Genomic DNA, 25,247 nt, shown 5'->3' with positions numbered 1-25,247 from the left:
ATCAAAATGACCAAATCGACAAAAAAAAACTAAATCGACCAAAATTACCAAAACGGACAAATCTGAAGGAATAGTGAATGGTTATACTGTTCGCTAGTCAGCGGTTGGACTCGCAATCCAAAAGTCGTCAGTTCGAATCCTGAGGTGAAAGTTTCCTTGGAGTTAAAAAATGAGTTCTCTCCCCATTCAATCCTTCGGACCTCTAGGTTCGAGCAGATTGGTTGTTTTGTTTTTTTTTTTTTGTCTTTCTTCAATTAAAAAAAATATATATGTAACGATACTTGAAGTTGTTCCAAAGATCAGAAAATCACAAGTAAAGTTTTCAAATGAAAGTATAAGCGAATTATTATGTTCAATAGTAATTATTATCGATTTTCTTTGATTTTCCTATCTCTGGACGAACTTTAAACTGTTCCGAGTATGAGATATGCCTGTATCGCTAGATTTAAAGAATATTACTGATAAAAAATTTTAATCGAATTGTGTAAAATCGAGACATTTCGATATTTCGAAGGTTATTTTTGCAAAAAATTTACCTTCTCTGTCCAATTCGTTCTCCTTAGAACCAGTAAACTCTCTCCCCATTTCGAACAAATCAGGTGTTGAAAAGTAGTCAGGATAACAACTGCACCAATGTAATTGTTAAAGCAACCTAATAAAATGAAATGAAATAAAATGAGACATTTCGATATTTCTTAACAAAGTTATAAGACCTGCGAGTAATTTCAACGTCAAAAAGTAACGACTCCACGATTTTTATTCTGAATTCCATTCCTTCCTTGCCCTTGGTCATATCACTCGAAATACTTTAACCACAGTATCCTTAAGATTACGAATTCTAAAGAAATTTTCCTTTGAAACATCCAAATGGTAAGCCAATGACCAATAAAAGAGCAAAAGCCAACAAACCGCGATCAAAAGGGGGCTTTGCACTGAACTGGCGTGAAACCTTGACTCGCTAGGCGAAAACTTGAACGTAAATGGGCAAAGTATAAAATGAACCAAGGTCATAGCCCTATCATCGCGAGGCTCCCTCGGCTGGTTCGCTTCGGTTTGCTGCTCTCTAACACAAATACAGTGTAATCTACCAACACAGGCAATAAACAGCCATAGCAAATGAATTGATGGGTTGTATGAGTTTTACTTGGCTAAGTATTTTCAACACAATGAAAACTTTCACAATACAACTTTTTTTCCCGTCTGGTGTGGAAATTCTGCAGCTTTAGGCTTGCTTCTTTGAAGAAGCTGTTTAAAATATTTTTATTTTTGGTAAAAAACAACTACACCTGGATTTGAAAAATATTTTTTTATTATTTGTCTATAAATAGTGATAAAATTTAATGAGAATACAAAACAAAATTTTTCACTCACGCTTCAATGAAAGCAAAGGAAAGAGTATTGTATCTACACTGTGGAAGCACATATGATTGTATATATAAAGCATGTGTGAGTGAAATTGGTTTTACTTGATGCATTATTATTTATGTTATTAATCAGTTCAATGTTTGAAGAGTGAGTAGAAAAAGCGATTACTATTAAGCTCGGTCGATGGGTTAATGTACCACAGATTATTTACTTTTCCCGACGGCTTTTGCTTTTCTTTTCACTTGTTTTCGTGGCATTTTTACTTTTCGTTCGTGTTTTGTTTCTTTCTTTGCGGTCCACGAAACGTAAAAAGTCACGCGAGAGCAGTGTGCAGCTCTCACTTATTTTTATTTGCATTTTGAAACTATTTAAAACCTAAACTTTGTATTATTTTGATAATCTGCTTCTATATAGAATTACAAAAAAAATACAAACAATAAATAAAAACAAATTTAGGCAATCTACAAATATCAACTAAATTTTGAATGATGACAGCCCTAGTAACATTTTTAAACTTACAGGTTTTATCATGGTTCTGAAAACCCTCATACGGCCTAAAAAAGCTTTTATGGCCTACTTAAAACCTAAAATGTTACAAGGGAGTAGATACAAGAACACATTTTGTAGCAAATAAGGCCATTGTAAATAGTATTTCAAGTTTTGCCTTCAAAAAAAAAAAAAAAATCTGAAATCAAAATTAAAATGAAACAAGACAACGAAAAAAATGTTTTTTTCGTGATTCGATTATCCGAAGTAGATTTTTCCGAGCCCTTCGGATAATCGAGTCTGGACTGTATATTGCACTCGAAAATCAGCGTCCTAAGCTAAGAATGGCTGCTATCGAGCACATCCTAAAAAACGTTACTTTATCCACCTTAAGGTGGTTGATGCCTTCCTCACATTAAAAAACTTTTGATAGGATTATCAAATCTTCAATCAATCTTTTAAGCTCAATGGAAAGGTCTTTTGATTACAAATCTTGCAATAACAACGTTTCATGGAAATATCTGAGATCTGGCCTGAAAAAGTGCATAAATAACACCTCAGTGCTAAAAACTTTAGATAGGCTTATCAGATCTTCGATGTTTGGGCTCTTTGGAAAGGTCTTTTAATTACCTTTCTAAAAATGTATAACATGACGGGTTTTTTTCTACAAAAACCACACTTTTTACGATTTCCGGACTTTTTTCAAAATGTTTTTTTAGCATAATTTTTGAAGTACTTTACTGAACTTCATAATTTTCAATAGGGACTTATGGGACTCTAAGGCGAATCGAATGAGATCAAAACGGTTCAAATTGGTTCAACCAGTGCTGAGATAATTGAGTGAGAAATTTCAGTGCACACATCCACATCCAAATACATACACATACATTTGTTCAGTTTTCGATCCTTAGTTGATATGTATACGTGAAGGTGAGTCTTAGAGCTCGCATTAAGAAGTTCATTTTTCGAGTGTTTTTATAGCCTTTCCTCAGTAAGGTGAGGCATGCCAGGAAAAGCCACAAACACAACAGCAATCTTTAGAACGATCGCTTCTGCATTTCCCGCGCGCTGCGAGTTCTAGAGCGCGAGAGTGAGAATGAAACGCAAAGAATGAGAACAGTGATCCATTTTCCGGTGTGCAGTGCTGATACCAAACCCAATCCCTCTCACTGGTGGGCGATATAGCTGCTCTCGCGCTCTCCCACTTACACAGTACAGCGCAAAAGTTTGTGGCAAATTTTTATTATGAATCCTCAAAAAAAAACACACACACACACAGTCGACTCTTTGGTTGCCAATACTGCTCTGTGACAGATCGTCACTTTTAAGCTTGAATTTGACTAAAAAGTGTCTCAAACAACCGGGGGTCAAAATCCTTCCTATCTTGAAACCTTCCTACCTTGATGATCGCTTGCATTTCATTTCGTCATACATATTGTCTTTTGCTCATGGCCTGCACAGACATTTTTCTTTGCGAGGCAGATTTTTTCTCTTTTTCGATGGCCATTTCGTACTGAAAATCAGACAATGCAGTGCATTAAATTTTCAAAGCTATTTTCTCAACAGCTTCTTTCGAGCGATACTGTAGCGCCAAGTTGTGTTTCCAAGTTTTTCCTTTCAGCACTCCTCGCGAGAGCGAGAGAGAGCCGAGACCTGAACCGCTCTCTCGTGCTCACCTTTTTCGGGTGTTTATTTACACTCTTTTCGTTCATTCAACGTCCCCCTCCACATGACCTTCAATTCCCGATGTGCGCGCGGTGTGATGTTGATGTTTTACGTTGCCGCTTAGACGTAGGCTCGACCAGTACAAATTTTCCTTTCATTGGTCTTGGGCAGAAAAGCCAGTATCTCTCCGCTCTCCGGGTTTTTGTCTGTTCGCCCCGTTCGTACAATTTGTGCGATTCGAGCCGCGGTGAGGTCCGCGTTTCGGTGTGTGGCTTTATTTGACGATATCGCTCGAATATTGACGGTCGATGTTTTCGGTTGTCGCGAGTTACTTCAACGGACGCGGACGGCGATTGGAATACTAGGATCAATGTGATTTTTGTCTATTGAAGTGTTTCATCTCAACCACAAGGATGTATAATTGATGGTTACCAAAACAGGAAAAAAATAAAGAAAAAAAAATTGTGCGAGGATAAAATAAACCCCCTCAGAAGAAGAAAATACGGCTTGAAGGGTCGTTATGGTTTAAAAATCCTTATATTTTATGTGATGTGAATTTGTGAATAAGTTAAATATATTTGCCTAAAAATGTTTTCGGCCGAAGCCGTGTACCAAAACTCGGTCATTAAGGAGAATACCATGAATGTCGTGCAGGTGCAAAAGTGTTCCCAATCGCAAACACCGGTAATCAATTACCGTCCGGTGTCGGGAGAACCACCGTGTATTCCTAGTGGCATCACTGTTGGTAGAATCGAGGAATGTCGACCAGCAAAAGAGTTTAATGTTGTTCAATCTGCGTATGCAAATCATCCTAAAATTATCAATAGTATGAAAAATATTGTGTTGGAAAATGTTCCGGCTCACAAAGGATTGCTAGCTGACAGCGGAGAAGGTGGGGTTGATTATCATCAACCGCACCACCATCTGCAGCAGCAGCATCATCAGCAGCTTTCATCCCAACGTGATCTTCCGCATCATCTTCAGTTTCCCAAAGGATCAGTTCTATTAATTCAAAAAACTGAAGACGGTGCTCGGTTTCCGCCTACGACACCGTCTTCACCCGGTGTCCACCAGCAGCAGACATCTATGCACATGCTTTCTTCGCAAGTGTCTCCCGCTCACTCAGTGAAATCACCAGTAATTATGGATAACAGTGTGGCTAGCAGTTCCAAGGGCGAACCAGACCTCAACATAGGTAATATCGAAAACAAAACTTACATTCATCTTTCTGTTAAAATTTAATGCAAAGCAAAAGATTTCCCCCCTTTGCGGAATGAAACGAAATTCTCCATTAACGATCTCAAAAAAAAAACACAAAAAAAATGCTCTGCAGAAGCAGCAGCAACACCGCGGAGTTGGTACACGGTCACCAGTGCATTGCCCTTCCACTCATTCGCGAGCGAGCGACCGAGCTAAGCCAATGCCCCCGTAGCCGTGAGTCGTTGACCTTTCTCTTCCAATTCCATCCGTCCACGGGCAGCAAGCAAGTAAGTAAGCAAAGGCAAAAGAGCGAGCAACTCACACAGCCCAGTTGTATGCTTGCTGCTCTGCGGCTGCTGCTGTGCCTCAGTTACTTACTTCTGGTCGTTGCACTGCCAGTCGTGACTGTATACAAAGCGAGTAGCTGCTGAAATAGTTTTCCCTTTTTTTATAAAATTGTTATCCACTTGATGAAAAAGTTAAAACTTTTTCTCGAAAATAATATTATTCTAAATCTTAAAAAAAAAAACAATCAAATCCCATGTGGCTGAACAAAACCTTTTCTGCCCGCGCTTATGCTTTGAAACAGCGCACAACATTCAACCTCGACGAACGAGGCACGAAAGACCAGGGCCGACCAGGGAAAAACAACAAAAAACGCCTTAATGTCGGCATTCCTCCGTACACCGCGAAGCAGTTTGTGGCCTCGCTGCTCTGGCTGGCCACGGCAGGCTCGTCGTCACCTGCTTTTTCGCGTTTTTTCACCTTTGCTTAGCCCCCTACCCTGCTGCTCAGAGTGAGAGTGTAAGGGTCATTACCCGTTCACGACGACGACGACGGGAGCGACAACGTACAAGAACCGATCAAGTCAGCGCGCTCAGCAGTTCAGCGAGTGTGTGTGCGTTGGCTTGACCATGAAGTACCAAGAAAATATGGGTTCAGGGATAGCCGGAAGAGTCATCGTTCTGAGAACGTGCGAGCGCGCGGGAGCGCGAAAAAAATGTGGCTAAGCGCGAGCGAACCGCGCGCGCTCTCTCTCTCAGCAACGCGACTATCGTCGTTTGTGACACATTGTAAATAGCCGATTTCAAGTGCACACGCTGAACTTGAAATTGTCCGTTGACGTTGTGAACTGTTGACTGACTGTGTGTGATTGCATTGTTCTACGGTACAACAACCCCTTAACGGGTTTCATGGTATTTGCAAAACGGTTCTGTCACAGATTATAATGGTTTCCGGAAACGATGCTCATATCTTTTGCAAGCCGACTCCATTCAAACTGTCCCAGCAGAAAGAGACGTTTTTCGAAGCCCTTATTTAATTTCGGGCCGTACTTTTTATCATCAGATGACTGTACCAAGCTCCACATAGGGGGGCAATAAACAATTCAAAAATTTAAAGCCCTATTTTCAAAATTTTTAAAACAAGAATTATAACAAAATGCTTTATACAACATTACAGTTATGGTACCACCGGTAATTTTCAAAATGTCAATTAATTTATGAACATATGTATTTTTATGTCCTACAAGTCGTATGTCTTTTTTCGAACTGCGATCCCAAAATTCTAAATTTTAAAAAATACTAATGTGCCATATTGGAATTAAATACAAAAATATACGTGCTACAATGTATTTTAAATAGATTACAATGCATTGTTTATTTTTTGATGAAAATTAAAAATTTTCCGCTATATTTTTTTGCCTTCCTGACTTGATATTTTTTTCTTTTTCCGATCTGTCGTCCCAAAATTTTGCAAATAGTCTTGAAAAAAAAAGTCTTTATCTGAATAAAATACGTAATACAATGTATTTTTAATAGTTTAAAATAAATTGTTCAACTTCGTTGAATTCCAATTTAAATTCTCAGCAATATTTTTTCTGTTTCTTGCTTTTTGAGGATTTTTAGAAAGAAAGGGGGAGGATGCAATTCAACCATATATTTTGAAAAGCAAAATATAAATTTGAGAAAAATAAGTTTTTTCAGGCAAATCAATAAAAAATATTAAAAATAAAACTAAAGTTAATTTTTCAATGTCGTTTGTATTTTTTCAAGACATTACATTCTCTTTTATACTATAATTCGTGGGCTGTTGGAAAACCAAAAACACACGATAACCATTGTCCAAACTTATCACGATCGAATGTTTTGTATCGCATATAAAACTAAATAGATTTATTTTAATTTAGTTTATCCCTCTACAAGTCAACCCTACCTATAAGCGGGCTTTGATCTAAAAATTCGTCAAACATCCAAAATTATTATGGTTTAATGTGACTTTGCCAATGTTTTAAAAAATGTATTTTTCCGGAGTCAACTTTGACTGTGTTTCCCACTAATATTTTCTATAAGATATGTAAAAAAAAGGTTTGCAGTATATTTTGTAGACTATGACTCTACGCATTTTACTACAATTTGAATGATAATATTTTCATTCTATAGTAGAAAATGTGAAAACAGGCAAAAATTTAAAAAAATGCCTGTAAAAACATGAAAAAACGAGAGAGGCAAATGGTTATAACAGGAGGTGGTAGAATAAGGCATATACTATCAGAAACAAACATAAACCAAACAAGATAAAAAAAATTAAACAAGAAAAACCTTAAAAATAAAAGTAATGTTTTTCGTAGGACAAAAGTTGCTCAAAAATACCACCTAAACATGGAAAAAATAAAAACCTTCAAAAAAATTTGGGCATTGGAGGGTTTATTTATTTTACGCCAGCATCCATTTATAAAAGTTCTACAGAACATAGGATTTACAAAAGTATCTAATGTATATCCTGTATGCAAACACTATTTAACAGAGCTTTTAAAATAGGTAATTGGGCAATCGAAGCAAAACGCCCAATTCAAAAATTATATTCTGATATATTCTTTAATTCCTCAAGCATTGTCGTTTTCTCACGAATTCTTCCTGAAAATTTGGTTGATGAGAAACATAATACTATCTCTGGTTTAACTAAGGGTAAGCATTTGTTAAAAGTTCAACAACCCCACATAGCAGCTAGTTTGGAAACTGGGTGAAAGTGAAACCATTTCAAGCACACACAATCATCGCAGTGTAGTTTGCAGTGCGCAAACCGCATAAAACTTTGCCTCCGCAAAAAGTCAATAAACTCATGATCGCAGCAAGCAACGGTCACATTACAGAAAAGCGCCACACCACTGGCGACTGTTAAACTTTCACAAAGCGAAACCTCCAAACAGCTCCGATCTTTCACCTTTTGCCGGTTTCCCGGCCTGCTGTGCTGCTTTTGGTCTCTTTTTTCCCACTTTTTTTTTTCTTTTGCTTTTTACATCACCTCCCAGGCCAAATACAGTTCAATACACTCTGCGGTGTCTGGCCTGGGGTGCATCTAATCTCTCCCCCGCCACCACTCGCACTCGTCACTTTTGATCGCTTAGCCTTGCCCCTACCTTTCTCTTTCTCTTGATGTTATTCTGCCTTTAAGTTGCTGCTAGTGTGTGAGTGTGGCTTCCAAACACACTAGTGAAATCGTTGCCAGTCATTGACCTTCCGTTTCACTTTAGTTAACCATTGTTTTGAACTACTCTCACTCTCGTTTTACCGTCATCAGGGGTGACATTGGGTCTGGGGGGTGAGATTGGGTCATACAATTTTCAGCATTTTTGTATGACCCAATCTCACCCCCCAGACCCAATGTCACCCCTGATGACGGTACTCAATTTTCCCAATTTTCTTCCTCTTGTAGCATTATGGTCCAATTTCAATGATTCAGTATAAAAAATATCAAATTGTATTTGGTTCCTATTAATTTAAAAAATTATTTAGTTTATCTATTTATTTAGCAAACAATTTTTTCGAACTACTCTCACTCTCGTTTTACTCAATTTTCCCAATTTTCTTCCTCTTGTAGCATTATGGTCCAATTTCAATGTTGCAGCTTGAGAAATATCAAATTCTATTAGTTCCCTTTTTATTTCAAACAATTTTTAGACTGAAATGTTATGCATACCAATTAAAAAATCACATGTTAACGTACCCTGTATTTAATGATTTTTTTTTCAATTTAAAATATAAATTTATTACATTAACATTACATCTTTACAAGAATAATGTACTAAGTACTGGACATCTGCCAGACTCTTAAAAAAAGTCAGTGAATCTTACCCGTAATTTCACCCTCCCCTCACATTGATCAGATTTCAGATTTCGACAGTCTTTCATTCAAAAAAGCAACGAAAAAAAAGAAAGTCAACACGAGCCATACTGTTGGTAGGCACCAAAAACCTATTCAGTTCGGTCGGCTTGGAGAGTTTGTGCACATTTTGGAAATTCATGAAACGGCATGGGCAAAAACTTTTACTTTTCACTTTCATTCGTTCGAGCCTTGCCGCTTTTCTGTGACGATCCGAGCAGGCTAGCTTTGTTGAAAATATGGCATTGTTTGAAATAGAGCGAAAATATACTATCGCTTTTTGAGCGTCAGTTCGTTGTTTTCATCCGTAAAAAGAAAGGTTTATTTGCGATTGCGAGTTTTTGCAAGTTTTGATTCAAAATAAAATGGTTCAGACAAACTTGTTTTTCAAGCAAGCTATATATTAACGGTAATACATTTTTTTAAATAATGTACAACTGTATAGACAGTGATCGCTCTACAGCATGGCCTTGGCGTTCTCTATTGCAAGATTCCTATTCCAAACTAGTCGTCTGAAGGCATGAGAAACGGTGAGGCAATCCAACAGCCTACACCTGGACTGACAATTCAGTTAAGCCGATACCAACATTTACTTCTCCATCCGCTGGAAGGCGTGATCAGACAAATCTTGTCTCAAAAAATGCCACCTGGACCGTCTAGAATCGAACCCAGGCCAACTGGGGTGAGAGGCAACCACGCTTACCACTACACTATCGGACCCGTAATTTTTGAATCGATTTCGCATCAATACCAATTTTCTTTATTCAGGAAGAAAAAATTAATCCTTCAAAATTGCACAAACCTTTTTTTTTTTCAAAAGTGCAACATCCTATCAAACGAAAAGTGTTAAAAATAAACCAAGAATTATTTTTTTCCGATACGATCCATCAGGGATAACATATGATGAATCGGCGCTCCGTGGCAACCTGCCATAGATAGTAACGCAGCATAGGAGAAGCAGCATCTCCAGATAGAGAAAGTTGTTTATCACATACTTATTATATAATATTATACAACCAACTGGAAACTACGATCCAAAACAAGAAATAAGATTATATAAAACATGCAAAGTAGTGGGAAGAGCGAAACGAAAGAAAAAAAAAAGAAATATTCGACTCGAGTGGGGATGGAGAAGAAAGTTCAAAACGGAGCCCGAGATACATCGATGGAGGTGCAAGAAACTATAAATCTGTGGTGGTTAGTGCCTGGTGGGGTGGATCGGCGAAGCGGGAGCCGCTGATAGCTGGGAACATCGCGAAGAAAACTCACGAAAACTAAACGAGCCTATCGATTTGTGGCTCGAGCCTAGAGAGTGGAATGAGAAATGAGCGAATAGGCAATTTCTCCACTTTCTTTTCATTTTTTTCACTTTCACTTGGAATGCTCACATCGGTGTGAACGACCGGAGATTAAAAAACGAAACCATTCGCACGGCGACAAGACCCAGATTTTGGCGTTCTCTGCCTTGAAAATGTTTTACCTTGCTTTAAACCAGGGGTGCCCAACATCCGCACCAAACAGGAAGCTCGCGACTACACTGAATAATTATTGAATCACCGGTCCAGATTTGTTTCATTATTGTTTTTTTTTTGGTAGGCACATATAGACACGTACAGAAATTTTTATTTTTTTTTTTTGACTCTAAGTCGTGATTTCAAAAATCAGCAATTACTTAATTAAACCTGATCAATGGATAAATAACCCTGATCAATGGTTTCGAAGATATCATCGATAAAAAATTGAGAATCAATTTAGTAAGACTTAGAAAAACTTTTTTTGCAATGCTTTTTATCTTAGCTCAGGATCAATAATGTTCAACAAAGCAAATTGTAGAGAATTTTCCTAGCTTTTCGAATATATTTTTTTCAAAGATGGACAAGGATGGACATTTAAAAAAATTAAAAAACGGTGCACGCTGTCAGAATTTTACAAAAGTACTTTTTGAATTAAAATTTAATTTTGCATCTGAAAATGATTTTTTGAATTTTTATTCTGTGCATTATTATTATTTTCCAAAAAACACTTTGTTTAATCAAATTTTGGCAAAAAAAACCTCCGTCCGTATTTGCCTACTAAAACTTACCAAAAAAATAAAAAAGTAGAAGGGGGTAAAGATTGTCAAAATCAAGTTTTTGACATAAAAAGTTATTTTAAAAAAATGGGTTGACTATATTATGATGTTACTTTTTTTATGAATAGTCCTAATCAACTTTGCCCAAGACACCAAATCGATCAGAAAATCCCTTATTGGGATACAGATTCTCGAATGTTTTCGTAGCACTTTTATATGGACAGCACCCAAATTTGTATGGAGACTTCTATGAAGAAACTAACGATGGCTTATTTGGACATAAGGAATCGATGAACAAATTTCATCCATTTAAAAAAAATCAAAGTCGATTTGCTTACATGCCAACACAGACCAATTTGAGCATGAGCATGAGCATGAGCATGGTTGACTGCCAATGAGCTGCTACTCCGTTATTGACAGATCAGCTGAAGTTAAACAATGAATCAAAAATGATCAGTGGGAGCCAACCATCCGTTCACTGTTTAACCTCTGAAGATCCCTACTTTATTAGTCAATACCGGCGCCCTCCCAAGAAGCCTGCAGTTCAACGAAAGGGAGGAATGTTAGTCCGATAGTTGAAGTTGCAGACTCATCAAGCACATAGTTTTTCGCTATATACTTGTTGATACCGCATGAGACCGTTGAATCCACAGCATCTCCTTCAAGCATCACGTGATTAATTTTTTTTTTTGGTTAGTAGGATAAGGTATTGGCTTTTCGATGCCTCCCGAGCTACGACGCTATGGGGAGGACTTTCATAACAGACCCGTCGGCGAGCCTTCCGAGCAACGATGCTATGGGAAGGTCTTTCTGGTTAACACACAAAATCACTCACTCACAATTATCTCACTCCACTATTAATTAATCCAAAATGTCAGTGCGTCTTTCGATCATTATATAGAAATGGCTTTTTCACAGCAAAAAAATAAAACCTTATTCGAAAAATTTAAGCACAATCCACCCGACGCCGTGCCTTCCGATCAACGATGATATAGGAAGGGCTTTGAAAATCACAAAACAATTAATTAAGTTTACAAAAGCACAAAAAAAAACACCAATTACTCAACGAAAAAGACAAAAATAATTCAGTAAGGCAAGCGCGTGGCCTCACCGCCCGCAATCGACTGAAGTACTAAACACAATTAACACCCAGTTACTTTGGAACACTATTAATACGACAAACTCAACCGGCGGCGTGCCCTCCGATCAACGATGATAAAGGAAGGACTGATATTATTATTACTAGCAAGAAACACACACAATTCACGACAAAAGGCACACAAAAAAAATCACTTTTCACTGCGAATATTTTTTACGACCACGCGCTATTATTTGATTAGCACAATCACTCATCCCATACGAACAGCGACACAAAAGCACATAAAAAAAATTAACCTGAATAATCACGACTTCGCGTTCCCACTTCCAGCGCACCAATGATGCTATTATTTGATTAGCACAATCACTCATCCCATACGAACAGCGACACAAAAGCACACCAAAAAATTAACCTGAATAATCACGACTTCGCGTTCCCACTTCCAGCGCACCAATGATGCTATTATTTGATTAGCACAATCACTCATCCCATACGAACAGCGACACAAAAGCACACCAAAAAATTAACCTGAATAATCACGACTTCGCGTCCCCACTTCCAGCGCACCAATGATGCCATTATTCGATTAGCACAATCACTCATCCTATACGAACAGCGACACAAAAGCACACCAAAAAATTAACCTGAATAATCACGACTTCGCGGCCCCACTTCCAGCGCACCAATGATGCTATTATTCGATTAGCACAATCACTCATCCCATACGAAAAGCGACACAAAAGCACACTAAAAAATTAACCTGAATAATCACGACTTCGCGTCCCCACTTCCAGCGCACCAATCATGCCAACACAGACCAATTTCTTATCAAAATTCGTCATACAAAATGATGGAAAATGTTTTTTTTTTTTTCATATTTTTCACAAATTTATGTTGATATACATATTTGAAAGACAATGCCATTTTTTCGACAATGCGATCTTTTGATTTAGTCAGTTAAACTATATTTAGGTTTATTATAGTTTGGATGGAAATTCTGTGCAAACTTGTGACACGTACTTTTTTACTTTCAAAACACACTTGTGATACGTGCTTTTAAGATTATTGTTTAAATTATTTCCTGTATCTTTTATCTGTGTAACTAAATTAGTAGAAACTTGGAGCGTTTGTTGAGTGATAGTGGCTTCATAAAGTTTGACTCTATCAGTCAAACCTTAAAAAATCTTCTATCAAACCTTAAAAATCTTTTTTCTCGAAAAGTAAAAAAAAGCTCTATTTTTATAGTTTTGAAATGCCACATTTTTTTGAAAAACTCTCCTTTTGTCAAACCTATGTTCAAATGATCTTGTTACATAAAAATGAATTTGTACTATCAATTAAAGTTAAAAGGAACTCCTAGAACAAAATTGTCAGCTGATTATTTAAAATTGAATTGAAATGAATCGCCATTAAAATATGGATGTTTTAAGACTAAGATCAGAACTAAGACATTATTTATAAATTGATTTTTGAAGGAAAAATATATTCTTCAAAATTTTATATTCTTCAAAATTTAATAACAAAAATGCGCCGAAAAAATATAAATGCAAACAAAAAATCAAGCGAAATATGATAAAGGTTTTAAAAAGGCAATAAGATAAAAAAAGGCAGGATAAATGCACGTAAAATGATACACGTAAAATGATACATCAAAAAGCAAAGATACAATAAATGGGAAAAAATACATGACAGAAGCAAAAAAGATTCACCATATTTAAATCAATATTTTTGTTTGTATCCTTTCAGAATTCGACGGTACCACAGTGCTTTGTCGAGTGTGTGGTGACAAAGCTTCCGGTTTCCATTATGGAGTGCATTCTTGCGAAGGCTGCAAGGTGAGTGTCTCAATTTGAATCCCCCATCCTCACACTGTGTGCGTGGGTATGAATGACCCACGATGAACTGTTATAAGAAACCGTCGAAGACGTTGACCGCAATATAGGCACATTGACCGACTGTTGTTGGATGGATGACTTGCCGGAAGGAAAAAACGTCGACGATGAATACATTGAAAGAGGCACGAGGCAAAGAACGTATTATTCTACCTTCAACACATTACGATGCTATTGGCATCACATGTATGGTAGGGGACCAGAGACTGATGAACAGACGAATCGCTGGTTGACGAAGAATGAAAAAAAAAAGAAATACACGCAACGCCGCTACGCTCGAGTCACCAGTGTTGGGGTGAACGAATGGAAATACCCTTGAATGAATCACTTTGCTAGCTCGGCTAGCGTTGTTTTGAAACTGGCCTCAAAACGAGTGAGGTTTTTCACATTATTTTGTTTACTGTTAACGTGTTCTGACAACGTGTGTTTGTGTACTGGAAGAATCGAGGTTACGTATTCGAGTCAGCTTTCGGTTCAAGCCCACGAAGCAATGTTTAGACGAGCAGAAGGTCTGGGGGCTATGTGGTTTCTCCTACTGTATTTGATCATAGTTTATTGACTTCAGCGCGTAGGTTAGTGACCGCTGCAGTAGCCGGAACAAGACGCGAACTCTAGTTGCTTTCACTATTTTTTAAGTTTTTGCACGACTTGAGGAATGTTTTCTGAATATGCAATGTCAGCAAACAACTTGCTGGAAGTTATGTAATTTTGTAACGAAGTGGATTGAGTATTCTAATTTAAAGGAGAATGTTACTGTTACCTACTTACAAATACCAAACGTATTTGATATATTTGATGTTTCTGATAAGATCCACATTCAAAAACTTTCCTTATATTTCAATTATTTCAGGATCTTTTTTTATTCAATAATTTTAACATTACGATCCGAACTGTTCTGGTATTAAATGTGAAAATTAGATTTGCAATATCAATTTTTAAAGAAATCCAACTTGTGATAAACTTATGTTTCTCATTGCATCATGATCACAGTAGGCAAATTCTCTTCTAAATGTTGTTGAACGCCTTCAATGTCCGCACTACTACCACAAGGCAACCACATTACAGCATATCTCGCGCAATAAACCGGACTTGACGCCGCGGCCACTCGTTCGCTCGCTTCGACTTGAACCTTGCCAACCCAGCAAAGCCAAAAGTGGAGAAACTCAAAGGCCGATAAACTTCATTGATCGGTCATTGACTGGAGCTCGAACTGGCAAAGTAGCAAGAAGCAAGTCAGCGGCGGAGACGACTGTCTCGGTCACACTGCTTGCATAGTTTGTTCGGCTTTTAATCCGGACACGTTTTGGAGGGGTGAAATAATTGTCTTCATTTGAAATTTAAAATAGTGCTGTTTTGTCTAGTTCATAACGTAGCTATTTTACAAAATGTATTTCCTATGCTGCAAAATTTTTATGCTGTTCAAATTAAAAAATCTAAACAAGCATATAGAAATCCAAAACATATTTAGTTGTAGATTTTTCTTTGGTTTTGTTCAGAATGGATGAAATCTCGTTTTATTTTATTTTTCTCAATGATGAACAATTTTTACCTGAATCAAGCTTTAATTCAACCGAATGAATGTTTGGCGCTAAAACAAGTTCCAGCCTTCGGATAGTAACTGGTCATAGCTTGGTGAACATGACAAGATGACCATTAGGGTACCCAGAAAAAAATACCCGCACCCGGAATCGCTAATAACTTTTTAGATTCAAGTTATACAGCTTTGGTATGTTCTACAAAGTTGTAGAGCATTAAATTTCCAATAAGAACCGCACTTTTGGGAATATTTGGATGGATGTAGCGCACCGTGCAGACTAAACCGTAAAAAAATTGGAATTTTCATACATTTTTCCGATTTTTCCCATATAAACCCCACCCCCGAGTATCAATGGGTAAATGTTGACCGATTTTGCTCATATTTGGCCCAGAACCCTAAAATAGCTTAAGGAACAGTAATCAGCTTGTGGAGCGAGGTTGTGAAAAAAAAGTCCGATATTCTGGGCACCCTAATGACTATTCAATGGGTGCGATTTTATGCCAGTCTGTTTAAACCTTAAACATAGTGTTCTGTCACCATAGTTAGATTGAGCAAATTGGTTTTACTTCTTGATTGAACTTTGCTAATAAATTGTATATAATATAGAATAATATTAATATTTTCGATGGTGTTACAAAAAAAAACAAAAAACTTTTGATTTTTAGGTTCTGCGTAACAAGCATCTTAAAACACTATTTTATTTTAATTGCTTCATGGATATTTATTTTCTCTGTATCATTTTAAGCATGTCAAATTTCCAGGTCTATGAAATTAATCCTAACCCTTCAATTGAAATGTTAAACCTTAAGTAATATTTTGTTTTACTTGACATTGTACTGGACACTGACCCAAGACATTAGTCAATATTTCACCTGCACCTATAAGGTGAACGTCCTTCTAACCTACACTCCAGCAAACAGTGAAGTACTCCGTCTCTTTTTTCCATCCATTCTGAAGCATAAGTATACGGCAACTAGAAGGTTCTACCATTGGAAACATGGTACAAATGTTTGCAGCCCAAATAAAAATGGATATTAATTTCTATTTTATGTCTTTATTACTTCAGCAAAATCTTATTAGTTTGATTTGAAATGGTGACCAATCGCGCATGTTTTTAAATTTATTTATATGATCATGCTTGAAAATCCTAATAAGTAGCTGACGAAAAAAGGGGAGTAATGTTGAAGGTTAAATAATATCACTTTTTAATGAGTGATAATTCTTTAAAAATTGCAAACTTTTTAAATGAAATAAGAAGAAAAACAAACTAGCTTCTCGCTTATACAAAGAACTAAAATTGTGTGTGTAAGAGAGGGACAGAACAGCATGAAGTTGTATTGCCAAGTTTACATTCACTTTTCATGAAACCTACTTTTACATCCAAAGCTAGCCTTGTTCGCAATTCGTCTGCTAGCAGAGTGAAAAAGACGGAAGAAACCCACACAAATGTATCGGCGGTGGCCATGTTTCATGAAATAGCTACACGCCTAGGCATTCGGTTGGTATTGGTGATGGGGCATGCACAGGCTGGGTTCAGTGGCTTCAAATGTTCTACAATTCTGATTTTCATCTGTACAAGCTCAGCGTGTGTGAGCAAGATGGCAAGAATACATACATTCCTGCAATTTAGGTCATCAACCTTACAAATGGGTTACTGATGTTAATAAACTGAGTCGCGAAATGATTGTTTCCTTTATCAGCCGTTCTTTCGTAAGAGTGTGCCAAATTGTATGTATGCCATGCAAGTAAATTTTAGGAATGATTTCAATACTTCCGTAGCTTTTATTTATCTTCAAGTTTTAAGTAAATGTGTGGAAAAATCAGAATATTTTCTATTTTTTTTTTTGTTTGACAAGACACATGTTTTCAAAACTTATTGGCAGTTGAATAATAATCTGTCATAAACAAATAAAATAAAACCCCAGAAGCTAATGACTGACGAGAGTTAACCCAAAGGTCTTTGAGCTTTAAATATGTCAATGCTATATTTGTGTATCGTGTACATAGAAAAACACGGCCGAAGTGACCCTCTCAAACGCTAAGACTGTCTGTGCAACACATTTTTCAATACCATGGGAGCGAGAGTGAGACGACTACTGCTCGCCATTTTCAACACATACAGACACGCGATTCAATATCACTAACACCACCGATGGTCGTCGAGCCGTGTCTTCTGTCTTGTTCTTGCCCGGCGATCGCCTGGTTTCATGTGTATAACTTCGAACTAGTTCGAAGGTGCATTGAACCTTCAATGAGGTTTCGCAAGCAAAGCAAATCTACAACTCGGTTAAACATTCAAGAGTTTCTGTGTTTTTTATGTCACTTAGTTTAACCTATTAATGGCAAAAAGGGGCATTTTTGTGATTTTCTTTATAAATTTACTCCAGAAACAAAAACAAAAAACAACACTAGTAATAATTAAACCAATCCTCGAACGGCTGTGTGAGTCACGTGCCCAGCGCTGATTTAACAGTCTGGCTAAATGCCTTCTTGAGCCGCTTAGTTCAATGGGCAACAACAGCAAAGCGTAAGAAGGTTGTTGGCTTTAGCCTGCCGAGTCAGAGACCTGAGAAACGAGCGCGAGAGCTTAGTACAAGGGAGAAACAACACATGCGACAGAAGAGGCATAGCGGCCAAGAGAGTCAAGCAAAGGCTATTGACTTGTAACTGTTGTGTCACTCGGTTAGCAATGAATTCATTTCAGAGCTACATAAATAAGTCGATATGGGTGAAACCAACACAAGCGACTGATTGATAATGTCGTTTAAAGAGGTGGTACTAGAAATGTTAAATTCTAAAGTTTGTGGTTTGATTTGAACTCTTCAGTATTTGCACCACAATAAGATAGTATTTTTCATGTTTAAATAAAAATTGAAAATGATTTTAACAATGTTACAAAAATAGCCAAATGTCATAAACAAATGTCCCCATCTGAGATTTATACGTCAAATGTTTTACCCATTTTTCAAGGATAATTTCAGGAAAGGCAACATACACAGATGACGTAGCTCACAGAAAAAAAATCAATTCCCGTTATCGTGAATTAAGTTCACGAATGTGAGAACCACGAAGGAATTTATTCATGAGTATGGTGCATTTGCACTATAAACGTGAATATATTCCTTCGTGGTTCTCGCATTCGTGAATTTAATTCACGATTTTGATAATTGCGCGGGTTCAATTCCCGCCTTATCCACCTGGCCTTCTATCGGATGAGGAAGTAAAACGTCGGTCCATTTGCGTAAAAGAGGTTTTGGATGACTCACCACACATAACCTTCGGACGCCTAGAAATGAACAGAAACTTGCAACAGAGCCCACAAAAGACCGGGGGTCGTTAAAGTGGATTGCTTTGCTTTTTTAAGAACGTTTTAGATTTAAGAGAATACTACAGGGGGCATTTTTTCATATTTTTTTTTATTAGGTCCTTTTCGGTACTGGGACCTGGTTAGGACCGAGTCGGCTTTTGTAATTACATTTGACTTAATAATTACAGAGGATCTTGTGTGTAAATGTTAGTGGGAGGGGAACACTACAGGGGGCATCTTCGTATCTAGGGCAGCATGCACTTTATTCAAAAAGTATATAGATAATTTAAAAAAAACAAACGCATACATAGATAAACAGTTAAAACATAATTTTTGAACAGGTAAAACATAATTATTGAAAGTTGTGAATAAGATTAAATATTATTAAAAACAAAGAAAAACTAAACTCAATAAATTTATTGAATGGAACTCTAAAATAATAGGCACACTTTTGCGTAGAAACAAAAGTTGCTAAAAATGAACTCCTGAACAAAGAACAAATAACGCAAAATTTACCAGTATGTAGAAGGCTAAAGTGTAAGTTTAGAGATATCACGTTAATAAGGGTCTCAAAATGAACTTTCGCGCTTATTTTGACTCAAAAAAATCATGACCAAAACACATCTACGGCTGAAAATGTCCCTTTTTCAGTTGGTACACATTTTAGCTAAGATAAAAAAAAAACTGAATTTCAAGCCCATTTTTCAAAATGTAGGTATACATTATTGCAGTTTGCCAAGTCCGGTGGTGCAGTGGTTTATAGCGTGGTAGCCTCTCACCCCAGTAAGGCCTAGGTTCAATCCCAGACGGAGCCGGTTGTCTGATCAAACCTTCCGTCGGACGGGGAAGTAAAACGTAAACCCATTTGCGTAAAAGAGGTTTTGGGTGACTCACCACTAGGGTGCCCAGAAAAAATGACCCCTTGCTCCACAAGCGGAAAACGTTTTTTTTTTGGGTTATTTCAAGCATATGTGCAAATTTTGAGCAAAATTGGTTGAGATTAACCGTTGGTTGAGATTAAAGCTGGCGGAAAAAAAAATCGTACAAAAATGACTTTTTTAAATCGCTAATAACATTTCAGGATCGAGTTTTACAACTTTGATATGTTCGACCAAAAGTTGTAGAGCATTAAATTTTCAATGAGAATCTCACTTTTGGGAATATTTTTACTGAAGTAGCGCATCGTGCTGTCCAAACCGACTAAACCAAACCCACAAATCAATTTGGGCAAAAAATAAAATGATTAAAATACAAAAATACAATGTATTTTAAATAGATTGCAATCAATTGTACAAGACTTAGCATTTTTAAATGCAAAATGACATTTTCAGCAATATTTTTTTAACCCCTCTTTGTTTGGGGAATTTGACAAAAATGGCCTATTGCAATAGCAAACTCACATGAAATAAATTTACAACAAAATTCATGTGTCTTCCCCCCCCCCCCCTCCCCCCTTCCTCGGGGCCCGGGGGAACATTTACAGAACCACACGATTTGTGGCAATATGAGTATCAAAATTCATAGTTTTGATATTGAACCTGCAAATGGTCATTTTGACAGTAATGGCCACAACCTGGAGTTGCCTGTGCCCTCATGGAAGGTTAAGCCATTTTGCAGTTTTCGAAAAGATCGAAAAATTTCACGAATGTTCCATATTTAAACATTGTAAATCGGACTATTAGTTGCTATCGACATTAAAAAAGTGGGTTGTTTGGGTGAGACTTAGAAAACATCAATTTTCCTGTTTTTTAAACTTTGCATTGCAATATATCAGCAACTAAGTGTCGTATCAACAAAGTTCAAAAAAGCAAAATATAGAGAATTTTCTCAGCTTTTTAAAAATATTTTTTTCAAAAGTGCGCAAACATGTGCACTAATTTAAAAAAATGTATAACTGCGAATATTTTCAAAAAAGTCACCTAAAAATGGATTTAGCTTGAAAACGGTGCACTTTATTATAATTTCACTAAAGTACTTTATGATTGCAATTTTGATTTTACATCGAAAAATGAAGTTGAAAAATTTTTGCGACAAATATTTCGATTTTTTGAATAAATCAGTATTGATTAAAAAAATCATAACTCGCTCAAAGATTTTTTGCACAACCTGGAAATTTCTGAAAAGTTGGCACTTTATGTCCTCTAAAACATATATATATATAAAAAATAGTGTTTTTTTGCAAATCAAGTTTTAGTGATAAAAAGTTAAATAAAAAATCACCAAAATTTGTTTTACCGTGTATCATTTTTTTCCAGTGTAGTCCGTATCCATACCTACAACTTTGCCGAAGACATCAAATCGATCAAAAAATTCCTTCAAAAGATACAGATTTTTGAATTTTCAAACATCATCTTTTTTGTATGGACAGCTGCCAAATTTGTATGGAAAATTATATGGACAAACTAATGATGCAAAATGGCTTCTTTAGGCATACCGAAGGCACCAAAAAAGTTTCAGTTGGATTAAAAAATACATAAAAAATCTAATGACCAAAATCTGAGAGAATTGCTCAGTTGTAAATTTGGGAGGTTAAATACATAGAAAAAAAAGTTGAATTTTGGAATGTTGAAAATTTGGTAGGTTGAATATTACCTCTTTTTTTGAGTAATATTTCATAAAAATGTGTAAAAATGTGAACTTGATGAATATTCATCAAAAACTGATGAAAATTCATCATTTTCTGGGGTAAAATTAATCATTTTTAGACACAAAATCTGTCACCATTTCCTGATGAATATTACCATAATTTTTTTCTGTGTATTACCTCTTTGATGATGTAATGGCCTCAATTTAGGCTCAAAAAGTGTAATTACAGAGGAAATGAGGTAAATTTACACATTTTTCTAGGTGAAATCACTCTTTTTACTGACATAAAAAATGTACTCATTCTCAAATGTAATATAACCCTGATTTTTTGTGTAGTATTTCAAAAGTGACTTATTTATAAAAGCGTTAAGAGAATATTTTATTAAAATTTAAAAACAAAATACAGTTTAGACATGATTATCCAAAGCCTCGATTATCCAAAGTTTCGATTATCAGAAGGTTTGTATGGGACTTCGGATAATAATAACGATAAAAAAAATGTTTTTATTTTATTTTTGTATTTTCTTACTTTAAACATCAAATTCGAGTTCTGTGAACCCATTTCAGACAAATTTGAATGGATAATTTCTGGAGCAACATTTGCAAGGGGTGGTACGAGATTGTTCTTACGGTCTTTCGTCCAATTTAAACGTGTGTAATGAAAGGCCGTAAGAGCAATGTCGTACCGTCCCTTTCAACTGTTGCTCCAGATTTCCTGTAAAATTAAAACAAGGCTTTTTCAATATTTCATCATCGCCATTTTGGCCGCCATCTTATAATTAAAAATTATAAATCACTTTTCAGTAGTTTAAGGGTCATACTAAAGCTCAACAATGGAGCACTTCCATTCGAACAGTTTTTGCTTTTTTCTACAATGTATTTCTTATAGAGCGAACTGTCAAAAACTGCTCGACTGCGGGTGTTCCATAAAAAAATATTTTTTTCGTGATTCGATTATCCGACGTGACAATGCCTTCGGAAACTCGAGTCTGGACTGAAATGGACTTTTGACTCATGATTCGAAAAAAAATCATCTTCCTGCATTATTGTTACGTAATTCTTTGAAAAAATAATAATTTCGTACTAAATTACAGGTTTGAATGATTTGTTTATATTATCTGATTACCATTACTTTCAACTTCAGTGTTGATATTTAAACCCATTGAAGTTTGAACAATACCTACTTAACTGACCATTCTACTCCCCACAGTCCGCTATGATGTCAAGAAAGAGCAATGACTTTTGTCCATTCCGGCATTAGCTCCTTATTTTCGTAAACGTGCTGCTTGTGTACGAAGATCTTTCTACGACGACACTAAAAGGTACAACACGAGCGAGTGCAAAAACTCCTTCGTGCCTTCAAAAAATCACATCTGCCAGCAACGTCGACGACGAACGATCGTAATACGCATTTCTCCATCCACCCCCCTCCCTTTTCACCCAGCACCATGCGTCTCCACCCCACCCCCCGGAGGATGCATACTTTCAACTCTCTCCACACACCGCATTCGCCGTCAACCACAAGCAGCGCGCCAAAAGCGACGAAACGTAATACGTCAAAAGGCAGAGTCGAGTCGCGCGCGGGCTCATTATTATCGTTGTTACTACACACACTGTGACTGCCACCGCTCCCCTTCTCCGCACCAACCAGAGTCAACGAGAGAAATGTGCGCATGTGTCACTGAACTCTCCTCGACTTGGCGGGCGCTCTATCGTCATCGTCGTACACTCGTCGTCGCGGGCAGCACACACTTTTACATCAGGGAAAGCCCCGACAAAGCGCGATGACGATGATGATGGCGATAATGACGATGACTTTGTGAGTCTCTTTCTCTCGAAATTTCTGTGCCTGTGTCGTGTCGATGATGGTGATGTTGTTGTTGGTGGTGGTGGTGATATTGCAATGTTCCGGGTCTTTGAACTTTGTGTGTTGTTTTGGTTTGAGGGAGGGAAAAAGCAGGGGACTTGGTTCAGGGAAAGGAGGAGGAGGAGGGATAAGTGGCCGAGGTTGACCTAGATTTCTTTCCACAGCACGTTCTAAGAAGCACCCATTCATCAGAACATTTTTTTCTGCTGCTGGTGTAAAATTAACAGAGTCACACGGAAATCGGTACTGTATGAAGGTTAAATAGTGGCAGGGTAACAAAACTCGTAAAAATTGCATGCCGTTAAAAATTACACACAATCACAGTTCTACAATTTCAAAGGAAATAAGTTTAACTTCGCTTTAGTTTATTCCTAGCCAGCACAAAACATAACAAATTTCGGGATTACATGCGATGAAATCATTCTAAGAGACCAAGCGTCTCCATTGTATCTTGATTTCTTAGAATGAAGCTATTAAGGCGCCTGGCTTTTAAGAATGGAACCATAGCATTTATACCCTAAATTTGTTATGTTTAGTACTGACTAGGAATACACTTAAGTGTATTTGTGTCGATATGTCCAAGAAAGCCTAATTATTTACAAAATGTATAGTTGAGTTTTAAAAACATAATGATGTACCTGTCTATTATTTAAAAACGAAAACTTTGCAAAACTTTGAAACCTGCAATGCGAAACCTGCAATAAAATTAGCGAATCCAGATTCACTAACTCTAATTCGACCTTCGGATAAACCATTTTCGGGTAATCAAAACTACTGGTCAAACTAGAAATGAAATCCAGAGTTTTTTTTTATAAAAATCCAATAAACTTTTTTTTTACATTTTTGGTGTTTTTGAATAATTTTGACTCAAGGCGGTTTCAAAAACAACCAAAAAGCAAAAAAACTAAAATAAGCATCACATGACATGACAAACATTTAGGGCAATAAAAAAAAACAGATAAAATTAAATCATTATATTAATATAAACAATAACTACACAACACTTGTGATGATAACGAATCTCTCTTTTTGTTGATAAATGTCAAATTGATGCAAAACATTATTTTCCATGGTTTACTCTCAAGTTAAAAAAAAAAGGTTTAATAAACTAAATTTTGTTTTTTGTTTTGCATTTTGGGTGTTTTTGAATGACCCAAGACGGTTTTTAAAAACACTCAAAAAAATTGTGTTCATTGGACCTTTTCTGAACTGATCTATTGGAACATCGCTTTGACAGTTATCATGCCATAATTAGAACTTTTGTTCATAATTTCAATCAAATTTCTTTTTTCACATTTTTATGATTTTCATGAATATGATTATTGTTTAAGATTGGGTTTAATTTTATAAATCCTCACTTGTGTGCTATCTTGTGACAGGTCTTATCATTTCAAGGTAGACATGTCACAAGATGCACACAAGCGACGAAATATTCTGCTAACATTTTCAGTTTTGCCTGAACCACCACCAACCCAGAAACGCAAAGGCTGCTAATGGTCACTGACCTCTTGATGAATCAACCATTTCGATGACCACAAAACGTAACGAGTTACTTCGTTATAGGCAAACAATGACTAAATATGTTGTAGCACGTACGCCAGTAACACAACAACAAGAAGGAATGTTGCTCCAAACATGACGTCATAGAAATTTCCTGAAACAGGGGGCCAATGTTTGAGTCTGCTGCGATTCTTCGCCCAGCTCTGTTCGGGGTCGTTGATCTGGAAGTCATCAGAGAAAAAAAAGAGCTAAAGCAAAGAGCGCGAAGAAAGAGCACGAGAAAGAGAGAAATGGTTAAACAACAACCTAAACAAGTCTGGGCCACCCCATTCCCACATCACCCACCTTCTTCATATGTTTCCATACAAGTCAGCTAGCGAGCTGTAGCATTTGTTCTTTCACCACCATTTACAAACTATTTGTGAGGAAGCTCCAACATCTCTCTGGCTGAATGAGGCTAGCGAAATAAAATGTGCTTGTTTTCCTGTTTGATTGTACGAAAATGGGTCAC

The 25,247-nt window shown here is 36.7% G+C and overlaps 1 protein-coding gene across 4 annotated transcripts in view; it reads left to right on the top strand.

Moving 5' to 3' along the window:
• LOC120429113 (ecdysone-inducible protein E75-like) overlaps positions 1–25,247 on the top strand; it is a 68,475-nt gene that overhangs the window by 17,911 nt on the left and 25,317 nt on the right. For 3 of the 4 annotated variants that reach the window (XM_039594285.2, XM_039594284.2, XM_039594286.2), the window contains one exon: positions 13,794–13,882. In XM_039594285.2, coding sequence (XP_039450219.1) covers positions 13,794–13,882 — 89 coding nt within the window. Of the gene's footprint in view, positions 1–3,677; positions 4,712–13,793; positions 13,883–25,247 lie in introns of those variants that run through there. The other variant, XM_039594289.2, reaches the window with a different exon arrangement.

Source organism: Culex pipiens, chromosome 2 (genome assembly GCF_016801865.2).
Source record: "Culex pipiens pallens isolate TS chromosome 2, TS_CPP_V2, whole genome shotgun sequence".
Taxonomy (NCBI): domain Eukaryota; kingdom Metazoa; phylum Arthropoda; class Insecta; order Diptera; family Culicidae; genus Culex; species Culex pipiens.
Note: the sequence above shows the minus strand (reverse complement) of the source record. Positions and strands in the feature narration are given on the sequence as shown.